The sequence below is a fragment of the Caretta caretta genome, chromosome 6 (assembly GCF_965140235.1).
Source record: "Caretta caretta isolate rCarCar2 chromosome 6, rCarCar1.hap1, whole genome shotgun sequence".
NCBI classification, from domain to species: Eukaryota; Metazoa; Chordata; order Testudines; family Cheloniidae; genus Caretta; species Caretta caretta.
Window position 1 is genome coordinate 112568292 of NC_134211.1, and position 19045 is coordinate 112587336.

The 19045-nt window shown below is 44.9% G+C and overlaps 1 protein-coding gene across 3 annotated transcripts in view; it reads left to right on the top strand.

Annotated features, from left to right (window-relative positions):
- TDRD9 (tudor domain containing 9) overlaps positions 1 to 19045 on the top strand; it is a 164265-nt gene that overhangs the window by 106493 nt on the left and 38727 nt on the right. For all 3 annotated transcript variants that reach the window (XM_075129909.1, XM_075129910.1, XM_048855410.2), the window contains exons 19-21: positions 2166 to 2210; positions 12025 to 12078; positions 17072 to 17185. In XM_075129909.1, coding sequence (XP_074986010.1) covers positions 2166 to 2210; positions 12025 to 12078; positions 17072 to 17185 — 213 coding nt within the window. The remainder of the gene's footprint in view (positions 1 to 2165; positions 2211 to 12024; positions 12079 to 17071; positions 17186 to 19045) is intronic.

Here is a 19045-nt window from a genome sequence, read left to right on the forward strand (position 1 = left end):
CTCAGGAATTCCCCAAGCACGTGGCATCCCCATCCGATAAGTGATTGACACAAGCAGTTCAAACACACAATGCATTTTATTAACACACAAATCCCTACTGCAGTAAGCTAAAAGCACCTCAAATTGCAATTTCATACAGTCCACGGTGATGCTGAATGAGCAGTGCCCCGGTTCTGATGATCAGTCATTTAGAGGTCATTGGATGTTGTCTTCTCTCGTCTCATCTCGTCTCTTTCCTCTTATGCTTTTGGCTTATTTTATACTCTGAATTTGACAGCACACCAGCATTGTGGTTAAGCCCTTGCTGCTGCACTCAGTGTCATAGAATCTTGGCCCTGGTCTACAGGGGAGAGAGGGTGGATCGATCTAAGTTACACAATTTCAGCTACGTGAATAACATAGCTGAAGTCAACGTACTTAGATCGACTTACCGTGGTGTCTCCTCCACGGTGAGTCAACTGCTGCTGCTCCCCCATTGACTCTGCCTGTGCCTCTCATGGCACTGGAGTACAGGAGTCGACGGGAGAGTGCTTGGTGATCAATTTATTACGTCTAGACTAGATGCGATAAATTGTTCCCCGCTGAATCGATCACTGCCGATCCGGCAGGTAGTGAAGACATTGTAGAAGGGTAGGACTGGACGGGACCTTGAGAGGCCTTCTAGTCCAGTCTCCTCCATTCAAGGCAGGACTAAGTATTATTTAGACTATCCCTGACAGGTGATTGGAGATTTTTTTAAGAGCAAGTTAGACAATGACAGAGATTCCACAACCTCCCTAGACAATTTATTCCAGTGCTTAACTATTCTGACAGGAAGTTTTTCTTAATGTCCAGCCTAAACCACCCATTGCTTCTTGAACTATCTTCAGAGGTTAGAGAGAACAATTTTTCTCCATTTTCCTTGTAACAACCTTTTATGTACTTGAAAACTGTTATGTCCCCTCTGTCTTATCTTCTCCAGACTAAACAAACACAGTGTTTTCAATCTTCTCTCACAGGTCATGTTTTCTAGACCTTCAATAATTTTTGTTGCTCTTCTCTGGACTTTCTCCAATTTGTCCATAACTTTCCTGAAATGTGGTGCTCAGAACTGGATACAGTACTCCAGTTGAGGCCTAATCAGTGCGGAGTAGAGCGGAAGAATTCCTTCTTGTGTCTTGATTACAACACTCCTGCTAATGACAGGTTTCAGAGTAACAGCCGTATTAATCTGTATTCGCAAAAAGAAAAGGAGTACTTGTGGCACCTTAGAGACTAACCAATTTATTTGAGCATAAGCTTTCGTGAGCTACAGTTCACTTCATCGGATTCAAACTGTGGAAACTGCAGAAGACATTATATACACAGAGACCATGAAACAATACCTCCTCCCACCCCACTCTCCTGCTGGTAATAGCTTATCTAAAGTGATCACTCTCCTTACAATGTGTATGATAATCAAGTTGGGCCATTTCCAGCTGGAAATTACCAGCAGGAGAGTGGGGTGGGAGGAGGTATTGTTTCATGGTCTCTGTGTATATAATGTCTTCTGCAGTTTCCACAGTATGCGTCCGATGAAGTGAGCTGTAGCTCACGAAAGCTTATGCTCAAATAAATTGGTTAGTCTCTAAGGTGCCACAAGTACTCCTTTTCTTTTTACTCCTGCTAATACATCCCAGAATGATATTTGCTTTTGTTTGCAACAGTGTTATGCTGTTGACTCATATTTAGCTTGTGATCCACTATGACCCCCAGATTATTTTCGACAGTACTCTTTCCTAGGCAGTCGTTTCCCGTTTTGTATATGTGCAACTGTTTGTTCCTTCTTAAGTGGAGTACTTTGGATTTGTCCTTATTGAATTTCATCCTATTTACTTCAGACCATTTCTCCAGTTTGTCCAGATCATTTTGAATTATATTCCTATCCACCAAAACACTTGCAACCCCTTGCAACTTGGTATTGTCCACAAACTTTGTAAGTGTACTCTGTATGCCAATATCTAAATCATTGATGAAGATATTGAACAGAACCAGACCCAGGACCAGTCCCTACAGGACCCCACTTGATATGCCCTTCCAGCTTGACTGTTGAATCGCTGCTGTCGTGACATGCCACCTACATTCATTTGTTGTGATAGGCAATGCAATATGTTCTTGAGAACTAAAAAAGCTATTCATTATTTTAGGCATGGCAAGCCTGCAGACGAAGAGGAGAACTGAGGCATCCCAAGGTTAGTTAATGTTTTTTCCATCTACGGTAGAAGACTGGCACTGAAGGGTTGTATTTTCAGCACAGGAAGGAAGCCTCAAAGTAGTCTGTACATTAATCTTCAGCTTCACGTACTTGTAAATGGGAAGTAAAGGCTGAGTAATTTGTCAGTAGTTAGAGGGTACAATGTTCATTCAGAAACATGAATAGTGAGTTGCATTATATTTCACTATAAACTTTCAGTCTGTGTTGCAAATGATCCTGACTTTGCTCCCAATCCAGCATTAATAGGCTGTGCCTCTCTCTTAGCTGGTATCAGAGATGGTCCTGATTCATGACTCTAGGGCTTGATCATGCTGTGTCTGGTGGTGTAAATGTAGTGACTGTCCACAGTCAGCAGGTTTTGCATCCGCCATAGTAGTAGTATATAGCCCACTTTTTGACTCCTGTCCTGATTCTCTCCCCTCCCCCCCCTGCCCCTTTTTCCCATTTGGTCATCCTTTTCAGTTGTGCTCCTTTCTCTACCATAATGAAAGTACAGAGTAAAATGCACATTCCAAGTGGAAGAAATACACCATGTTTAGGAAGCTTTTTTTCAGCAGTGCTGGTGAGCTCTGCCAAAACTGCTCCCAGCCCATGGACAGCCATGTTGCATTGAAAGGAGCTCCAAGTTCATCAAACATACTTGGCCTCTCCCGCACCTCAGATAAGCTGCCGTTCCACCATCAGGATACCTAACAAAGCAAGACACCTAGAATCAGGTGTGTGTCATGAGCTCCCTTCCAAAATCGAATGGGACAAGCTCCCTAAAGACAAGAAATCCAGCACCCCCCCCCCCCACTCACCTTCTTAAAAAACCCTGGGGAATCCTCCTAGCCCAGTGGTTCTCAAACTTTTTTTTTTTCGCGGACCACTTGAACATTGCTGAGGGTCTCGGCGGACCACTTAATGATCTTTCCAAATGTTGTTTGTACTGTTAGCTAACTATTGTAAAGTACTTTGGATAAATGCACTATATAAAAATAAAAAACCTTAATAATTAACATTTTTTGTTCTACAAATAAAAGCACACAACTCATATTTTAATACCAGTAGTCCTACCTTTCTGATGCAATGGATGTGCCCTCTCTCCCCTGTGGCGGCAGCCTCCGAGCTGGGGCTGGGAAGGAAGCGGGTGTTTCCCTCTCTCCCCTGCTGTGGAAGCCCCCAAGCTGAGGCTGGGAAGGAGGGACGTCTCTCCCCTGGCAGCCGCAGCCCTGAAGCTGAGGAAAGTTGCCTCTTTCTCAGGCCACCGCACAACTGCATGTCCCAAATTCCCCCCACGCCCTCTTCTCACCCTACTTCCCCTTACATGTGCATCTTCTCCAGGATCCAGGCGCCTAATTAGTGGAGCCACGCTTGTGCAGCTCTACGACTTAGGTGGGTGGCCCTTCTTTCTCTCGTGGGTGGCTGCCCAGGCGTGCACCTTAGAGGGAACTATCTGCGAACCACCTGAATGGAACTTGTGGACCACTGTTGGTCCACAGACCACAGTTGGAGAACCTCTGTCCTTGCCTGTTCACCATAAAGGTTCACTTTCCGGGAAATATTCTCCCCAAGAGATGGAGTTGATGGCTTTATCCCATAAATAGCTTATAAAGTTTAAACAGAAAAAATCAGGGAATCACCCCCCCACCCCAAAAAAAAAAAAAAAAAAAAAGGCTGTCCAAAAGATGCTTCACTCTTTATTCCTTTTCCAGCTCTGGAGGAAGGGAAACTTGCAGAGTCAGAACTGGGAGGGAAAGAGACCAAGAAACAAAATTCTTTCTGCTACATATGTTTGAAATAATAGCCAGGAGAGATGTAGAAACAATTGAAATTCATCTTGATAAAGGAGAATCAAACCCAAGTTAAAGATCATTTCCTTCTTTCTAAAATCAAAGCTAGCTCCACCATTCCATTACACTCTTCCTTCAAGGAAGTCATGAGGGAAGATTGATGGATACCAGATAAAGGAAAAAAAGACTTGAGGCAAACTCTTGAAGTGGTTCTGAACCCAAGAACCTAAAGATACCTTTCACTACCTGTTGAAAAACAACTCCTTTATTGCCCCCATGGCAAGTGTCCATGATACCCACAGAGGTAACTTTTTTCCCCCATTAATGACCTCATCAAAAAACACAGAGCACGATGTGTTCAGATTGAGGCCATTTTGGCTTCTCTCGATACCCTTCTGATTGTTACATACATCATGAGTACCAGTGTACATTTACTGAAGCTCCCTTGAGTAGCCAGGACAAATTATCCACAGGACCTATCTGTCTGATGTCTGCTAAAACTGTGCATCCAGAAAAAGTGAAACCCTGTTTTCCAGGGCAATGTGGAGGTCATGTGGAAGGTTTGGACTGGTGTCAAGGTTCCTCCCCCACTCTGAACTCTAGGGTACAGATGTGGGGACCTGCATGAAAAACCTCCTAAGCTTATCTTTACCAGCTTAGGTCAAAACTTCCCCAAGGTACAAAATATTACACCCGTTATCCTTGGAATGGCCGCTACCACCACCAAACTAATACTGGTTACTGGGAAAGAGCTGTTTGGACGCGTCCTTCCCCCCAAAATACTTCCCAAAACCTTGCACCCCACTTCCTGGACAAAGTTTGGTAAAAAGCCTCACCAATTTGTCTAGGTGACTACAGACCCAGACCCTTGGATCTTAAGAACAATGAACAATCCTCCCAACACTTGCACCCCCCCTTTCCTGGGAAATGTTGGATAAAAAGCCTCACCAATTTGCATAGGTGACCACAGACCCAAACCCTTGGATCTGAGAACAATGAAAAAGCATTCAGGTTTTTACAAGAAGACTTTAATAAAAAATAGAAGTAAATAGAAATAAAGAAATCCCCCCTGTAAAATCAGGATGGTAGATATCTTACAGAGTAATTAGATTCAAAAACATAGAGAACCCCTCTAGGCAAAACCTTAAGTTACAAAAAAGATACACAGACAGAAATAGTTATTCTATTCAGCACAATGCTTTTCTCAGCCATTTAAAGAAATCATAATCTAACACATACCTAGCTAGATTACTTACTAAAAGTTCTAAGACTCCATTCCTGTTCTGTCCCTGGCAAGAAGCAGCATAGAGACAGACACAGACCCTTTGTTTCTCTCCCTCCTCCCAGCTTTTGAAAGTATCTTGTCTCCTCATTGGTCATTTTGGTCAGGTGCCAGCGAGGTTACCTTTAGCTTCTTAACCCTTTACAGGTGAGAGGAGCTTTCCCCTGGCCAGGAGGGATTTCAAAGGGGTTTACCCTTCCCTTTATATTTATGACACGCCCCCCAAATCTCAGCTAGGGTGAAACACTGGCTGGGATTTCTTCCTGGAGCTCTAGGAAAACAGAGTTAATAAGACATATGCATCTCTAAATATACTACCAAGTACATAAAGACTAACAATATTTTCCACATCTCAAGGACGATTTTAACCAGTTGACTCTGGGAAACTTTCACGGGAGAGTGCATCAGCCACTTTGTTAGAAGCTCCTGAGATGTGTTGGACGTCGAAATCAAAATCTTGGAGAGCTAAACTCCACCGAAGAAGTTTTTTGTTAGTTTCCTTGACGGTGTGAAGCCACTTCAGTGCAGCATGGTCGGTTTGCAGGTGGAAACGCCGTCCCCAAACATATGGGCGTAGCTTTTCCAGAGCGTAGACAATGGCGTAACATTCTTTTTCAGTGACTGACCAGTTGCTTTCCCTCTCAGACAGTTTTTTGCTGAGAAACACTACAGGGTGGAATTCTTGATCAGGTCCTTTCTGCATTAAAACTGCTCCCACACCACGCTCGGATGCATCTGTGGTTACTAGGAACGGTTTGTCAAAGTCTGGGGCCCTTAGTACAGGGTCAGACATGAGTGTCGCTTTAAGCTTGTTAAAGGCCTTCTGACACTTTCCGGTCCACTGAACAGCATTTGGCTGTTTCTTTTTGGTTAGGTCTGTCAGTGGGGCAGCGATTTGGCTGTAGTGCGGTACAAATCGTCTGTAACAACCAGCCAAGCCTAAGAAGGATTGAACCTGTTTCTTTGACTTTGGGACAGGCCACTTTTGGATAGCATCCACTTTGGCCTGTAGGGGGCTGATAGTTCCTTGACCCACCTGGTGTCCAAGGTAAGTCACTCTGTTTAGGCCTATTTGACACTTCTTAGCCTTAACAGTTAGTCCTGCCTCCCTTATGCGCTCAAGGACTTTTTGTAGATGTTCCAGGTGGTCTGCCCAGGAATCCGAAAATATGGCCACGTCGTCAAGGTAGGCGACTGCATATTCTCCTAATCCCGCTAGGAGACCATCTACAAGTCTTTGGAAAGTGGCGGGTGCATTTCGCAGCCCGAAAGGGAGTACATTAAATTCATACAGCCCGAGATGTGTGATGAAGGCTGACCTTTCCTTGGCAGATTCATCTAGCGGTACCTGCCAGTACCCCTTGGTTAAGTCCAAGGTAGAGATGAACTGGGCCCGTCCCAGTTTCTCTAATAGTTCATCTGTGCGTGGCATTGGATAGTTGTCTGGGCGAGTTACAGCATTTAGCTTACGGTAGTCCGTGCAAAAACGTATTTCCCCATCTGGTTTGGGAACTAGAACCACTGGAGATGCCCATGCACTTTCAGAGGGGCGGATTACACCCATCTGTAACATATCCTGGATCTCCCGTTCTATAGCAGTTTTAGCTTGAGGAGACACCCGGTAAGGTTGGACCCTAATTGGGTGAGCATTACCTGTGTCAATGGAGTGGTATGCCTGTTCAGTCAGTCCTGGGGTGGCTGAGAACGTTGGCGTGTAGCTAGTGCACAGCTCCTGGATCTGCTGTCGCTGCATACGCCCAAGGGTCATGGAGAGGTTCACCTCTTCCACACCACCAGCACTGTTCCCTTCGTAGTAGACACCTTCAGGCCACTCAGCGTCGTCTCCTCCCTGGGCTGTAAACTGACAAACCTTTAATTCTCTGGAATAAAAGGGCGTTAGAGAATTAATATGGTACACCTTAGGCTTCCGGTTGGAGGTGGGGAATGCTATGAGATAATTAACAGCTCCCAGGCGCTCCTGGACCGTGAATGGCCCTTCCCACGATGCTTCCATTTTATGGGCCTGGAGCGCCCTTAAGACCATGACCTGGTCTCCTACTTTGAAGGAACGCTCTCTGGCATGTTTATCATACCAGGCTTTTTGCTCTTTTTGAGCATCCTGTAAGTTTTCTCTAGCAAGGGCTAAAGAGGTTCGGAGGGTGTTTTGTAGGTTGGTTACAAAGTCCAGAATGTTAGTTCCTGGAGAAGGTGTAAATCCCTCCCATTGCTGCTTCACCAACTGCAATGGCCCCTTAACCTCACGGCCATATACAAGTTCAAATGGGGAAAACCCTAAACTGGGATGTGGTACAGCTCTGTAGGCAAAGAGCAACTGCTGCAACACTAGGTCCCAATCATTGGAGTGCTCATTTACGAATTTACGTATCATGGCCCCCAAAGTTCCATTAAACTTCTCCACCATGCCATTTGTTTGATGGTGGTAAGGAGTGGCAACCAAGTGATTTACCCCATGAGCTTCACAAAGGTTTTTCATAGTTCCTGCCAGGAAATTAGTCCCTGCATCTGTGAGGATGTCGGAGGGCCAACCTACCCTGGCAAAAATGTCTGCTAGTGCCTGGCACACACTTTTAGCCCTGGTGTTGCTTAGAGCTACTGCTTCCGGCCATCGGGTGGCAAAATCCATGAAAGTCAGTATGTACTGCTTTCCTCTGGGTGTCTTTTTCGGAAAAGGACCCAGAATATCCACAGCTACTCGCTGAAATGGAACTTCAATGATGGGGAGTGGCTGGAGAGGGGCTTTGACCTGGTCTTGGGGTTTTCCCACTCTTTGGCACACCTCACAAGACTGGACATAGGTAGAAACATCCTTGCCCATTCCCTCCCAGTGGAATGACCCCCCCAAACGGTCTTTGGTCCTGTTCACCCCAGCATGGCCACTAGGGTGATCATGGGCTAAGCTCAAGAGCTTGGCCCGGTATTTAGTTGGAACTACCAGCTGTCTCTGAGGATGCCAGTCTTCCTGGTGTCCACCAGAAAGAGTTTCCTTGTATAAAAGTCCTCTTTCTACAACAAACCTGGATCGATTAGAAGAGCTGAGAGGCGGTGGGTTGCTCCGTGCCGCCGTCCAAGCTCTCTGGAGGCTTTCATCTGCTTCCTGTTCGGTCTGGAACTGTTCCCTTGATGCTGGGGACATCAGTTCCTCATTGGATTGTGGACCTAGGCTTGGTCCCTCTGGAAGCGATATAGGGGATGGAGCTGTTTCTGTTGACTGTGAACCGCTCTCCGCTGGTGCACTATGTTGGGATTCAGGCTCCGGCTGAGCCTCTTGTGTAGGGTTATCGGCTGCTGCCAGTTCAGGTTCAGTGGGGCCCTCTGGTGTTGAGGTTGCAAGTACTGGATTCAGTGCTGGCACGGGGTCTGGTGTTGGTTGTTTGGCTGGTTCCGGTTCTGGGACTGGTTCCGTCTGGGTCTCTGGGACTGGATCCACTACTGCTGTTGCAGACGTTGGCCTGGGGTCCGGGTCCATCACCTCTGACCGGGTTCTGATAGAAGTTTCCGGAACAGAGCTAGGCCTCACGGCTTGTTTAGCCTGGCTGCGGGTGACCATTCCCACCCTCTTGGCCTGCTTCACATGATTGGCCAAGTCTTCCCCCAACAGCATGGGGATGGGATAATCATCATAGACTGCAAAAGTCCACATTTCTGACCAGCCCTTGTACTGGACAGGCAACTTGGCTGTAGGCAAATTGAAAGAGTTGGACTTGAAGGGTTGAATCGTCACTTGGATCTCTGGGTTGATTAAATTGGGGTCCACTAAGGAAGCATGGATAGCTGACACTTGTGCTCCGGTGTCCCTCCACGCGGTGACCTTCTTCCCGCCCACACTCACAGTTTCCCTCCGCTCCAAGGGTATCTGGGAGGTATCTGGGCCTGTGGACCTCTGGTGTGATTCCGGTGCAATGAACTGTAATCTGTTGGGGTTCTTGGGGCAGTTGGCCTTTACATGCCCCAGCTCGTTACATTTAAAACATCGTCCAGCTGACGGGTCACTGGGGCGAGGAGGGTTGCTGGAGAACGGGGTGGTGGGACGATAAGGGGTCTGGAGAGTTCTTTGGGAGGTAGGTGGGGCTTTGGGCGGCCCCCGGTAATAGGGTGTGGTCTGGGGTGGTCCCTTCTGCTCTCCGCTCCAACTGCGACCAGTTTTCTTCTTCTCTGCCACCTCCACCCATCTGGCTCCAATCTCTCCTGCCTCAATTACAGTTTTGGGTTTCCCATCTAGGATGTATCTTTCTATTTCCTCAGGAACACCCTCTAAGAATTGTTCCATTTGCATTAGGAAGGGCAAATTTACTGGAGATTCAACACTTGCTCCTGATATCCAGGCATCCCAATGTTTCACAATGTGGTAGGCATGTCGGGTAAATGACATGTCTGGTTTCCACCTTAGGGCTCTGAACCTCTGACGAGACTGCTCGGGTGTTATCCCCATTCTGACTCTCGCCTTGGATTTAAACAGTTCATACTTGTTCATGTGTTCTTTAGGCATTTCAGCTGCCACCTCAGCTAAGGGTCCACTGAGCTGCGGCCTCAGCTCTACCATGTATTGGTCAGTAGAGATGTTGTACCCAAGGCAGGCCCTTTTGAAGTTTTCTAGGAAGGCCTCAGTATCATCGCCTGCCTTGTAGGTGGGGAACTTTCTGGGATGGGAAGTGGTACTTGGAGAAGGATTACTAGGGTTTGTTGGGATATTCTGCTGAGCCTTTATCTTCTCCATCTCCTCCACATACTTCCTCTCTTTTTCCTTCTCCTCCAGTTCTTTGTCCCTCGCTTCCATAGCTCTCCTGTGAGCAGCCGCTTGGTGTTGTTCTGCCTCCCTTTCTTGTTCCTTCTTCAGCCGCATGAGTTCTATCTGTCTTTCATGTTCCCTTTGTCTTTTCTCAGCCTGAAATTTGGCTAATTCGAGCTGTAGTCGAGCTGAGGATTTGGTCATTCTAACCTCTCTGTTTTTAACTAACTTTACACCCGAGGTTTAGAAATAAACAAACAAAACGTGGCTGTAAAATTTTGCTGTGCTGGAATAGAATACCTATTCTCTGATAGTGACTGTCAGCCTACAGAAAAAGACAATTCCCTTGTCTCTGCTCTGGGCCCAAATTAAAGCAAAAAACCTCCAACTACTTGGAAACCTGCTTACCCAGCCCAAAGAAAAAGCAAATGGGTAGAACACACACCCCCTATTTACTTTTAGGAAGAAAAGAAAAAAAAAGCACCTCTGGGTTGGAAGACTGTGAATTTCCCTGCAGGAGTTAAGTACCCTGCCTCCAGGCAAAGAAAACCTGCAATTCACAAGATAATCCCCTTTTGTCTCTGCTTGGCCACAAAGCAGAGAGAAACCAAGCTGCTTTCAGTTTCAAAGCTGCTTTCTGGACTTCCTAAAAATTCCTTTTTAAAATCTGTATTTCTAGTTCAAAAAATCTCAACTGGATCTCAAAATGATTTCAGGTTAATGCCACCACTATGCCACCATGTCAAGGTTCCTCCCCCACTCTGAACTCTAGGGTACAGATGTGGGGACCTGCATGAAAAACCTCCTAAGCTTATCTTTACCAGCTTAGGTCAAAACTTCCCCAAGGTACAAAATATTACACCCGTTATCCTTGGAATGGCCGCTACCACCACCAAACTAATACTGGTTACTGGGAAAGAGCTGTTTGGACGCGTCCTTCCCCCCAAAATACTTCCCAAAACCTTGCACCCCACTTCCTGGACAAAGTTTGGTAAAAAGCCTCACCAATTTGTCTAGGTGACTACAGACCCAGACCCTTGGATCTTAAGAACAATGAACAATCCTCCCAACACTTGCACCCCCCCTTTCCTGGGAAATGTTGGATAAAAAGCCTCACCAATTTGCATAGGTGACCACAGACCCAAACCCTTGGATCTGAGAACAATGAAAAAGCATTCAGGTTTTTACAAGAAGACTTTTAATAAAAAATAGAAGTAAATAGAAATAAAGAAATCCCCCCTGTAAAATCAGGATGGTAGATATCTTACAGAGTAATTAGATTCAAAAACATAGAGAACCCCTCTAGGCAAAACCTTAAGTTACAAAAAAGATACACAGACAGAAATAGTTATTCTATTCAGCACAATGCTTTTCTCAGCCATTTAAAGAAATCATAATCTAACACATACCTAGCTAGATTACTTACTAAAAGTTCTAAGACTCCATTCCTGTTCTGTCCCTGGCAAGAAGCAGCATAGAGACAGACACAGACCCTTTGTTTCTCTCCCTCCTCCCAGCTTTTGAAAGTATCTTGTCTCCTCATTGGTCATTTTGGTCAGGTGCCAGCGAGGTTACCTTTAGCTTCTTAACCCTTTACAGGTGAGAGGAGCTTTCCCCTGGCCAGGAGGGATTTCAAAGGGGTTTACCCTTCCTTTTATATTTATGACAACTGGTAAGTTTATTTAAGGTATTTATATGGCCCCAATTGCTGTGGTATACGAGTGCCATAGTTACGATGTTTCTAATTGATATCTAGCGTCTTTACACCTTTGGAAATACATGACTGATGAGCAAATGGGTATGTAGATGGTGTGGCCTAATTCTACAGCTTCCTGTTGTGAATCAGGACTGCTTATCCAATATCTACACAGAGAGCGTCAGAGCCCATTAGTGGTAGATTGAGGAAGAAGTTGGGAACCAGTGTGGAAATAAACAGGTAACAAATATTCCCTGTTTGCATTATATCTCTAATTTTCTCTGTGTCCTTCAGGAAGAACTTGACTGGGGTCGATCAAATTATATTCAGATCAAGAGAATCAGAGAGGTGAGTTGAAATGAGCAACAGTGTTTGATATTTATCAAGTATGTCACTTTCCTAATTTTCTAAATATATTAGGACGCTGGATGAATCTGCTGCTCTTTAAAAACAATAATTAAGAATTAAGATATTATACTTACACTTTTTTTGGTATATCTTTGCAAGAAGACACTGCATTTAAAGTGAAGTAAAACTGATAAGTATTTAAAGGTCCTCAAGTATATATATCTTAACCTCTTTCCCCAAGATTTATTTGTTATACAGGTACTTGAAGTACACTGGCTGGAGTTGGAGTCTTGTGGATACTCCTTTTTCAATGCAATATAATGTTATGCTCTATAGTTAGATCAATTTAAAAACAGTTATTAGGACAAATGTAACAAACACAGCTGTATCATGAGAATTAAAATGGGTAAGTTATATGGTATTTTGTTACTAAAGTTACTACAGTGGATAATGGAAACTGCTTATCACAGAAGTGCTTCAAGCTTAATGTGGCATGCTGAGTGAAAAATAATTAGAACTCCTGAATAACCTTGATTAGCCGAACATGCCTTTGCCCACTTACAGTTGCTAGTAGCAAGGTTCCTAATTAGGCAACTGCTTTGTTTTCTTTCACTCATACGCACATTCTCTCACACAATCCAACCATGGTTCCATCACAGCATGCTCCTAGCATGGGTACTGTTTGAGTGCAGCATGCAAAGTGCACTTCTGAAATAATATTGGGTTCTAAAACACATAAAAAGAGAGAGCTCCCATTGTAAGCCATCCCATGAGGAATAGTGGTGAATGTTAAATGAAAGTACACTTATTTAGTTTGCGTATCTGTCACACTTCGCTATAAACTACTGAATTACAACATCTTACTAAAATTAGTTTCAAAAAATAAAGCTCACTGACAAAAATACCTGCAAATTAACCAAGAAAAAAGTAGAGATTTTTACATAATGAAAAAGGAAGTTTAAGCAAAAAAAGGCCTAGGCAATATATAGTAATATATAACATGTTAGGAGATTAAGATTGCAAAATTAAGCACACAATAGTTCAGACATGGTTGCCTGTGCAACCTTTAAATTGGTCTTATTATACATATATTGTATGATAGTCTCTAATTACATGACCAAATACTATTTTTTCCACAGAACTCTTGTCTCATTCAGCATATAGGATGGATGGTGCTCAGTGAATGAGTTCAATATTTTTTTATCCTCTTTCAATGAGTGGCCCCAGGTCTTAGTGCACATACTATCCAAATCCTGCCCTGAATGCAGAATTAACTTCTTCATAGGCTTTTCTAGGACACTCATCACCACAACATCCCAGTGCTTCAAAATCATCATTAACTTTACAACATCGCTTTGAAGAGAGGTGATGTCATCCATCCCCATTTAACAGCTGGGGAACTGAGGCACAGAGATTAAGGACAAAATTGTCAAGTGTGCTTTAAATTTGGGTGTGTATATTGAGATGCCTAGACCTTGATTTTTCAGACTACTTACCATTTTTCTGGCACTTTGTATGCTCAGCTCACAGCACCCATTGAGTTCGGTTGCAGCTGTGAGTGTTGAACACTTATCCAGATTTTGGCTCAGATGTAACCGGTTAAACACCCAGAAAGTAAGAAGTGCAGAGTTAGTGGCTTCCTGTGGAAGAAACTGGTTTTTGTGAGTTGCTGAGGGTCACATGGGAACTTTGTGACAGAGGCAGGGATACAATCCAGTTCTCTAAGGCTACAGTCACCTGTCTTAACCACAAGACTGTTTTTTCCCTTTCTGCTGTCCCCTGCTTTCTTCAGCAAACCAGGTTAGAGTCCTACAGACAGCAGCCTCGTTCCCTGCACAACCCCAGTTTGTTCCCAGGGCACAGACCATCCTATGCAATGAATGAGGCCAGGGTCCTGTGGGGAAACATAGTTTTTAATTACATGTTTACATACTGTCATAATGCACACATACAAAGGGGGTGAGATTAAGGTTGCATTGATGACCTTTCTGGCATTTCCTAATTTTGAGTACTTAACTTTGCAACCTCAGCTTTCTTTTTACTTTGTTTTTTGGATGTCGTTTCCTAGGTTTTTTAAAAAAAGCAAACAGAAAAAAATGACGTTTCACTGCGAGGAGCTATACTGACACCCCAACTCTCACATTTGGGTAATTAACAGGGTTGGACTTTTATAGCCACACCACAAACTTCCATCGTGTGACCTAACTGAATAAGTGGTGGTATTAAGACTATTATTTTCTATATGGATCAGCAACTAAAGGTTGATGACAGAGTTTGCCAGTACATTTCACAGCTATTTTTAGGTACCAGAGGAATGTGAGACTCTGGAATTCTGGATTAAGTTTCAGGTTCTGGAGGGGAGTTTCTTCTGGTCATTATTGAACTGTTCCTACTCCCCTTTACTCCTATTTTTTCCCCGGCACCTGCTGTATTCTCCCCCCTCCCTTCTTCCCAACTCTTGTCTCTGTCCCCCTCTATTTGAGTCAAGATGCTTCCTCTGCATCCTCTATGCTACCTGGGTACCAGCATAGGGAGCACTGAGAGCACAGAAGAGTCCTTGCTTTCAGTTCCAATGTCTGGTGCTGCAGCAACTCCCAGCAAGTTGGAGGAATGAGTGAAAGTCCTGCTCAGGTGCTGCAACATAAGTGATGATGGAATCTTCAGAGAATTTTTCTGGCTTGTGCAAATGGTGATTTTTCAAAGGCTATGTGAGTGGATTTTCACCTACCGGTATTCAAGTTCCTGTTCCAAAGCAGGAGGTATGAGAGAGTCTCATTAAAATGACTGTAGGATTTTTTTTTATTAAGAATTGGTCAAAATACATTTCCCCCAAAACCTTGTTTCTGGCAATGGCTGAACTATTTTTGTTGAATTTTTGAAGAAAAAAACGTCAGGCAGACACACACTTGCACAGCATGGAAAGTTTCAGCCTGACTACTTATAAATTTGCTAAAGTCAGTGTTTGAAAACAGGGCCGTAGAGTGCAAATGGTAGGCAACCTTAACTATAAGTAATGCTGCCAGTCCCACCTATAATGGAGATGTCATCTGGGTGACTCTGTATTTAATGGTAGAAATTGCAGAAATACTGAACAAAAAATAAGGATCCACCTGGGTAAAGTTGTGTGAAAGGGGAAGTGTGTTTTTAAAGAACCAACAGGATTGGAAATGTTACTAAACACTTTAGAAAATTTTAATTATATAATGGACACATTACCAAGAGGAAGGTATTACAATATGTGATGAGATGACAACAGATTATCTTCAGTTGAAGAACAGGAAGAGCTTGTGTCTTGCACAGGGATGCCTTCTAGGAAAGATGGTTTAATGTCATCGTTTTGGCAGACTGCATATGAGCCCTAGAGAAGTTCATGTTGACATAACGGTGAACAAGTCCAGTCTGCCCAGCCACCTCAGCGTCCTCCCACAGAGTGCTACCATTCCTCCCAAAAGTAAACTGGCTAACTTTTCAAATTGCAACTTTTAACTGTCCTATCCAGGAATGTGGGCTTATCAAGGCAGCCATCTTGATTGGGCTTCTGAGCAGGGTGGTTGTCCAAGAAAAAAACCACAGGAGTATCAGTTTCCTAGAACTTCATGCTGTGTGATGGGCACTGTTGATTCAGAAGGAATGCCTGATTGGCTACTATATTATAGTCCTGCTGGACAGCATTTCCACAGTTGCTTCCTTCAGAAAGCAATTGGGTGGGGAAGACGTTAGGTGTGCATTGTTGCACAAGTAAGACATGCCTCTTATTTGGTGGACCCAAGCTCACTTAGAGTTGCAGGGGCTACAGGAAAGTGATGAGCACTCATCTAGCTTCATAGAAAGCTTAACAGAACATACTCTGCTAAATGCTGAAAGTTTGCTCACTGTTATAGCTACAGAGCCAAGCTATCCCTTAAGGCAAAGCTAGATGGGGTTCTTGGCTGAGTTCAGGATGCTGTGTGTTTGATCACTGCCACAGCTCCCTGAAGATGCAAACCTCTGTGTTGGCAAGTGTCCTGGATAACAGAAGGAAATGCAGGCTGACTTCTCACCATTGCATAAAACATTTTCTTCAAAGAGCACAAAACCCTTCATGTCAAAGGTTATTTCAGCTCTTCTTCCTCTATTTCTGTGCTTAATGCATGATGTACTTTTCGGCAAGGGAATTTTGCATTATAGAGGGCTCTCTTGGAGGATGGATCTTGAGCTGTTAATTGAGAAAATGCAACTCCAGTTTTTTACCTCTGGGGTCAGTCAGTCAAATCTCTTATTAGGGGTTTGCTGGACAGCCTTTCTAGGAGTAGAGATATTAAGATATTAAGCGGTGTGAAGAAATATTTCTTTCATAGAATAGTGTTGATAAATTGTATAGTCAATTGCTTGACCACAATTTAGTTCGTTCTGAAATATACTCAAGAGCCCAAATAACCAGTGTCAGTCAGGTTCAGTAATATGGTACTGGAAAAAATTCTATACGATTCCAGTCTCCAAAGAACAGTCCCATGCAGCTATGTTCCTTCCTTATCTTTGTTTTGAATGCTAGCTTTCCAGGTACTGGTCCCGGAAGTTACACCCCTATCTGGTACTAAGACATAGAATGAAATGTATCTTGATTTTGTCAAGTTTCCTATCTGCTTGTGCCAGATGCTTGCTTCAGCAAATGCAAAGTGTTATGGGATACGTAGTATAAGTGAACAAGATTATGATATAGGCCAGTTTAGGTTCTATCACTGTTAGAATATTTGTGCTTAATGCTATTGGTGCTTAGTGCATGCGTGTGTGTGTGTGTGTAAATATATATAGCAGATAATACATATTATTAATGTGCTAGCCAGCGTATATTAACAATAATATATTGTATGAAATTGATGCCTTTGGTTCCTACAAAAATGGATAGGAGCTTCCCCATTTTGATTGACAATTTCTATTGTAGGTTTATATATTTCTTATTTTTGTTTGTAAATGGCTTTAATCTGTTTAGTCTTATTTAGAATTAAAATTTCAGGTGGCTGAATTGTTTGAAGAGCTGAAGAATCGAATAAAATCATTCAACATGTATATTAATACTCCACCTGTTATGGATCAGGAGTATATATACAAACAGCGCTTCATTTTGCAGGTAGGAGGATTAATATATATAGCTGATTTCTTGATTTTTCTTTTGGAGTGGCAATACTTTAATTTACAGTACAGTAGTTTATACTTACTAGCATCGCCTCGGGTGCCAGCAAAAAGTTATCTGGTAGTTGCTAATAAGCAGAAGTCAGGTTTGTGAGGCTGCAGCCAGGGAAGGAAGCACTGGGAGGTGCTTTCCCTAGTTGCAGCTCTGCAAACCTGCCTGCAGGGAGGGGAGCACCTGAGGTGTGGGGCAGGGTTGCAGCCTAGATGCTGGGGCTTTCTGTGGGAAGTGGGGACAATGGGACCCACAAAGCCACATGCCTGTACCTCTCCCTGCGCTTCCTACCCTGCGTGTGGTCCCACCGCAGGGCACAGTGTGTTAGGTGTAAGGAGATGCGTGGTGCAGCTCTGGCAGTCGGGCTGCAGCCCCGCTCCCTGCTACTGCTCTTACCACAGCTCTGCCCTCCCAGGCCAGAGCCCCTTATCTCCTGTTTGGTCCATGTGTGTAGACAGGTTTCTTGGGCTGCAGCCCCAGAAGGAAGGGAGGAGGAAGGTGATCACTGACTGCACGCAAGTTTTGCAGGGCTGCAGCCAGAGAAGGCATGTCCTAGCACTACTTCCCTAGCTGCAGCCTTGCAAACCTGCCTGCAGGAGGTCTCTGCACATCCCGTTGCTTCCTTCTGTGGCTGCAGACTCACAAATCTGCCTGCCAGTGGTGCCTTTCTTCCAAAAAAGTTTATTCCTGAGGGAATTCTGTAGCAAAAAAAAGTAAAAATTATCTGCACAATATTTTAAAATTCTGCAAATTTTATTTGTCAAATAAATGTGGCTCCAACATGGCAGTGGGGAGCACAGGCCACTGGCTGCACTGAGGTGGGAGATCACTCGGAAGCCCCCACCTGCCTGGGAACAGGGACTTGGCTGTGAGGCTGCACCTGACCCTGACACAATGCAAGAGCCAGGCCTGCCCCAGAAACACCCCTGGGCTCTGCACCAGGCACACCAGGTCTGGGTGGACAGGCTCAGCCCGGCAGGATCCAAGTGTGGAGGGGCTTAGTGTGAGGCGAGAGGTTTCGTGTGCACGTGGCTCAGTGGGGGAGCTGGATACACAGAGGCTCATTGGGGGGTTCCGGATGCAGTGGCAATGGGACTCTGCAGGGGATCCAGGTGAAGATGGTTGGGGCTCAGCACGGGGGGGTGTCTGCATGTGGGGAAATGGGGCTCAGCACAGGGGTGGAGAGTTTAGTGAGGGGCTCCAGGTGCTGGGGGAGTAGGGCTTGATAGGGTGAGGGGTCCAGGTGCCATGGGGTGGGGGTCTGGGTGTGGGGAATTCGTTGGGATAGGGCCTGTTTTATGGGGGAGCTGCAGCTACTGCCAAGGGAATGCTGCATGCCGTGCTCCCACTTCCCCCCATGATTTCCCTATCTCATTTTCTTCCCCCTCTCATCTCCCTCGCCTACTGCCCCGTCCTCCTCCCCTCACTCACACATTCCCCTCCCCCTGCTCTAGTCCACCTCGTCTTCCTTCCCCACTGCCTCTTCTCCTCACCACCCTTCCCTTATTTCCCCAGCCCCATTGCGGGCACTCACTGTTGCACAGAAAACAGGAAGGCTCCCAGCACCCAAAAGGTAGCTCTACTGGCACTAGGACCCAGGAGGCAGCTTCAGCTGTAGAGTCAGCGGAGCCTAGGTGCATTCTCCTTCAGCTGGGCAGCAATGCGCTTGCAGAAATGAAGTGGGAGGAGTGGCACATAACCCTGTGTTCCCCCTCCATGCCTCACCTCTCTTCGGGGGGGGGCAATCCCCCCTCAAATATTGTGCCCACGGTCACCCTCCCACCCCACCCCACCACGTGGCTTCCC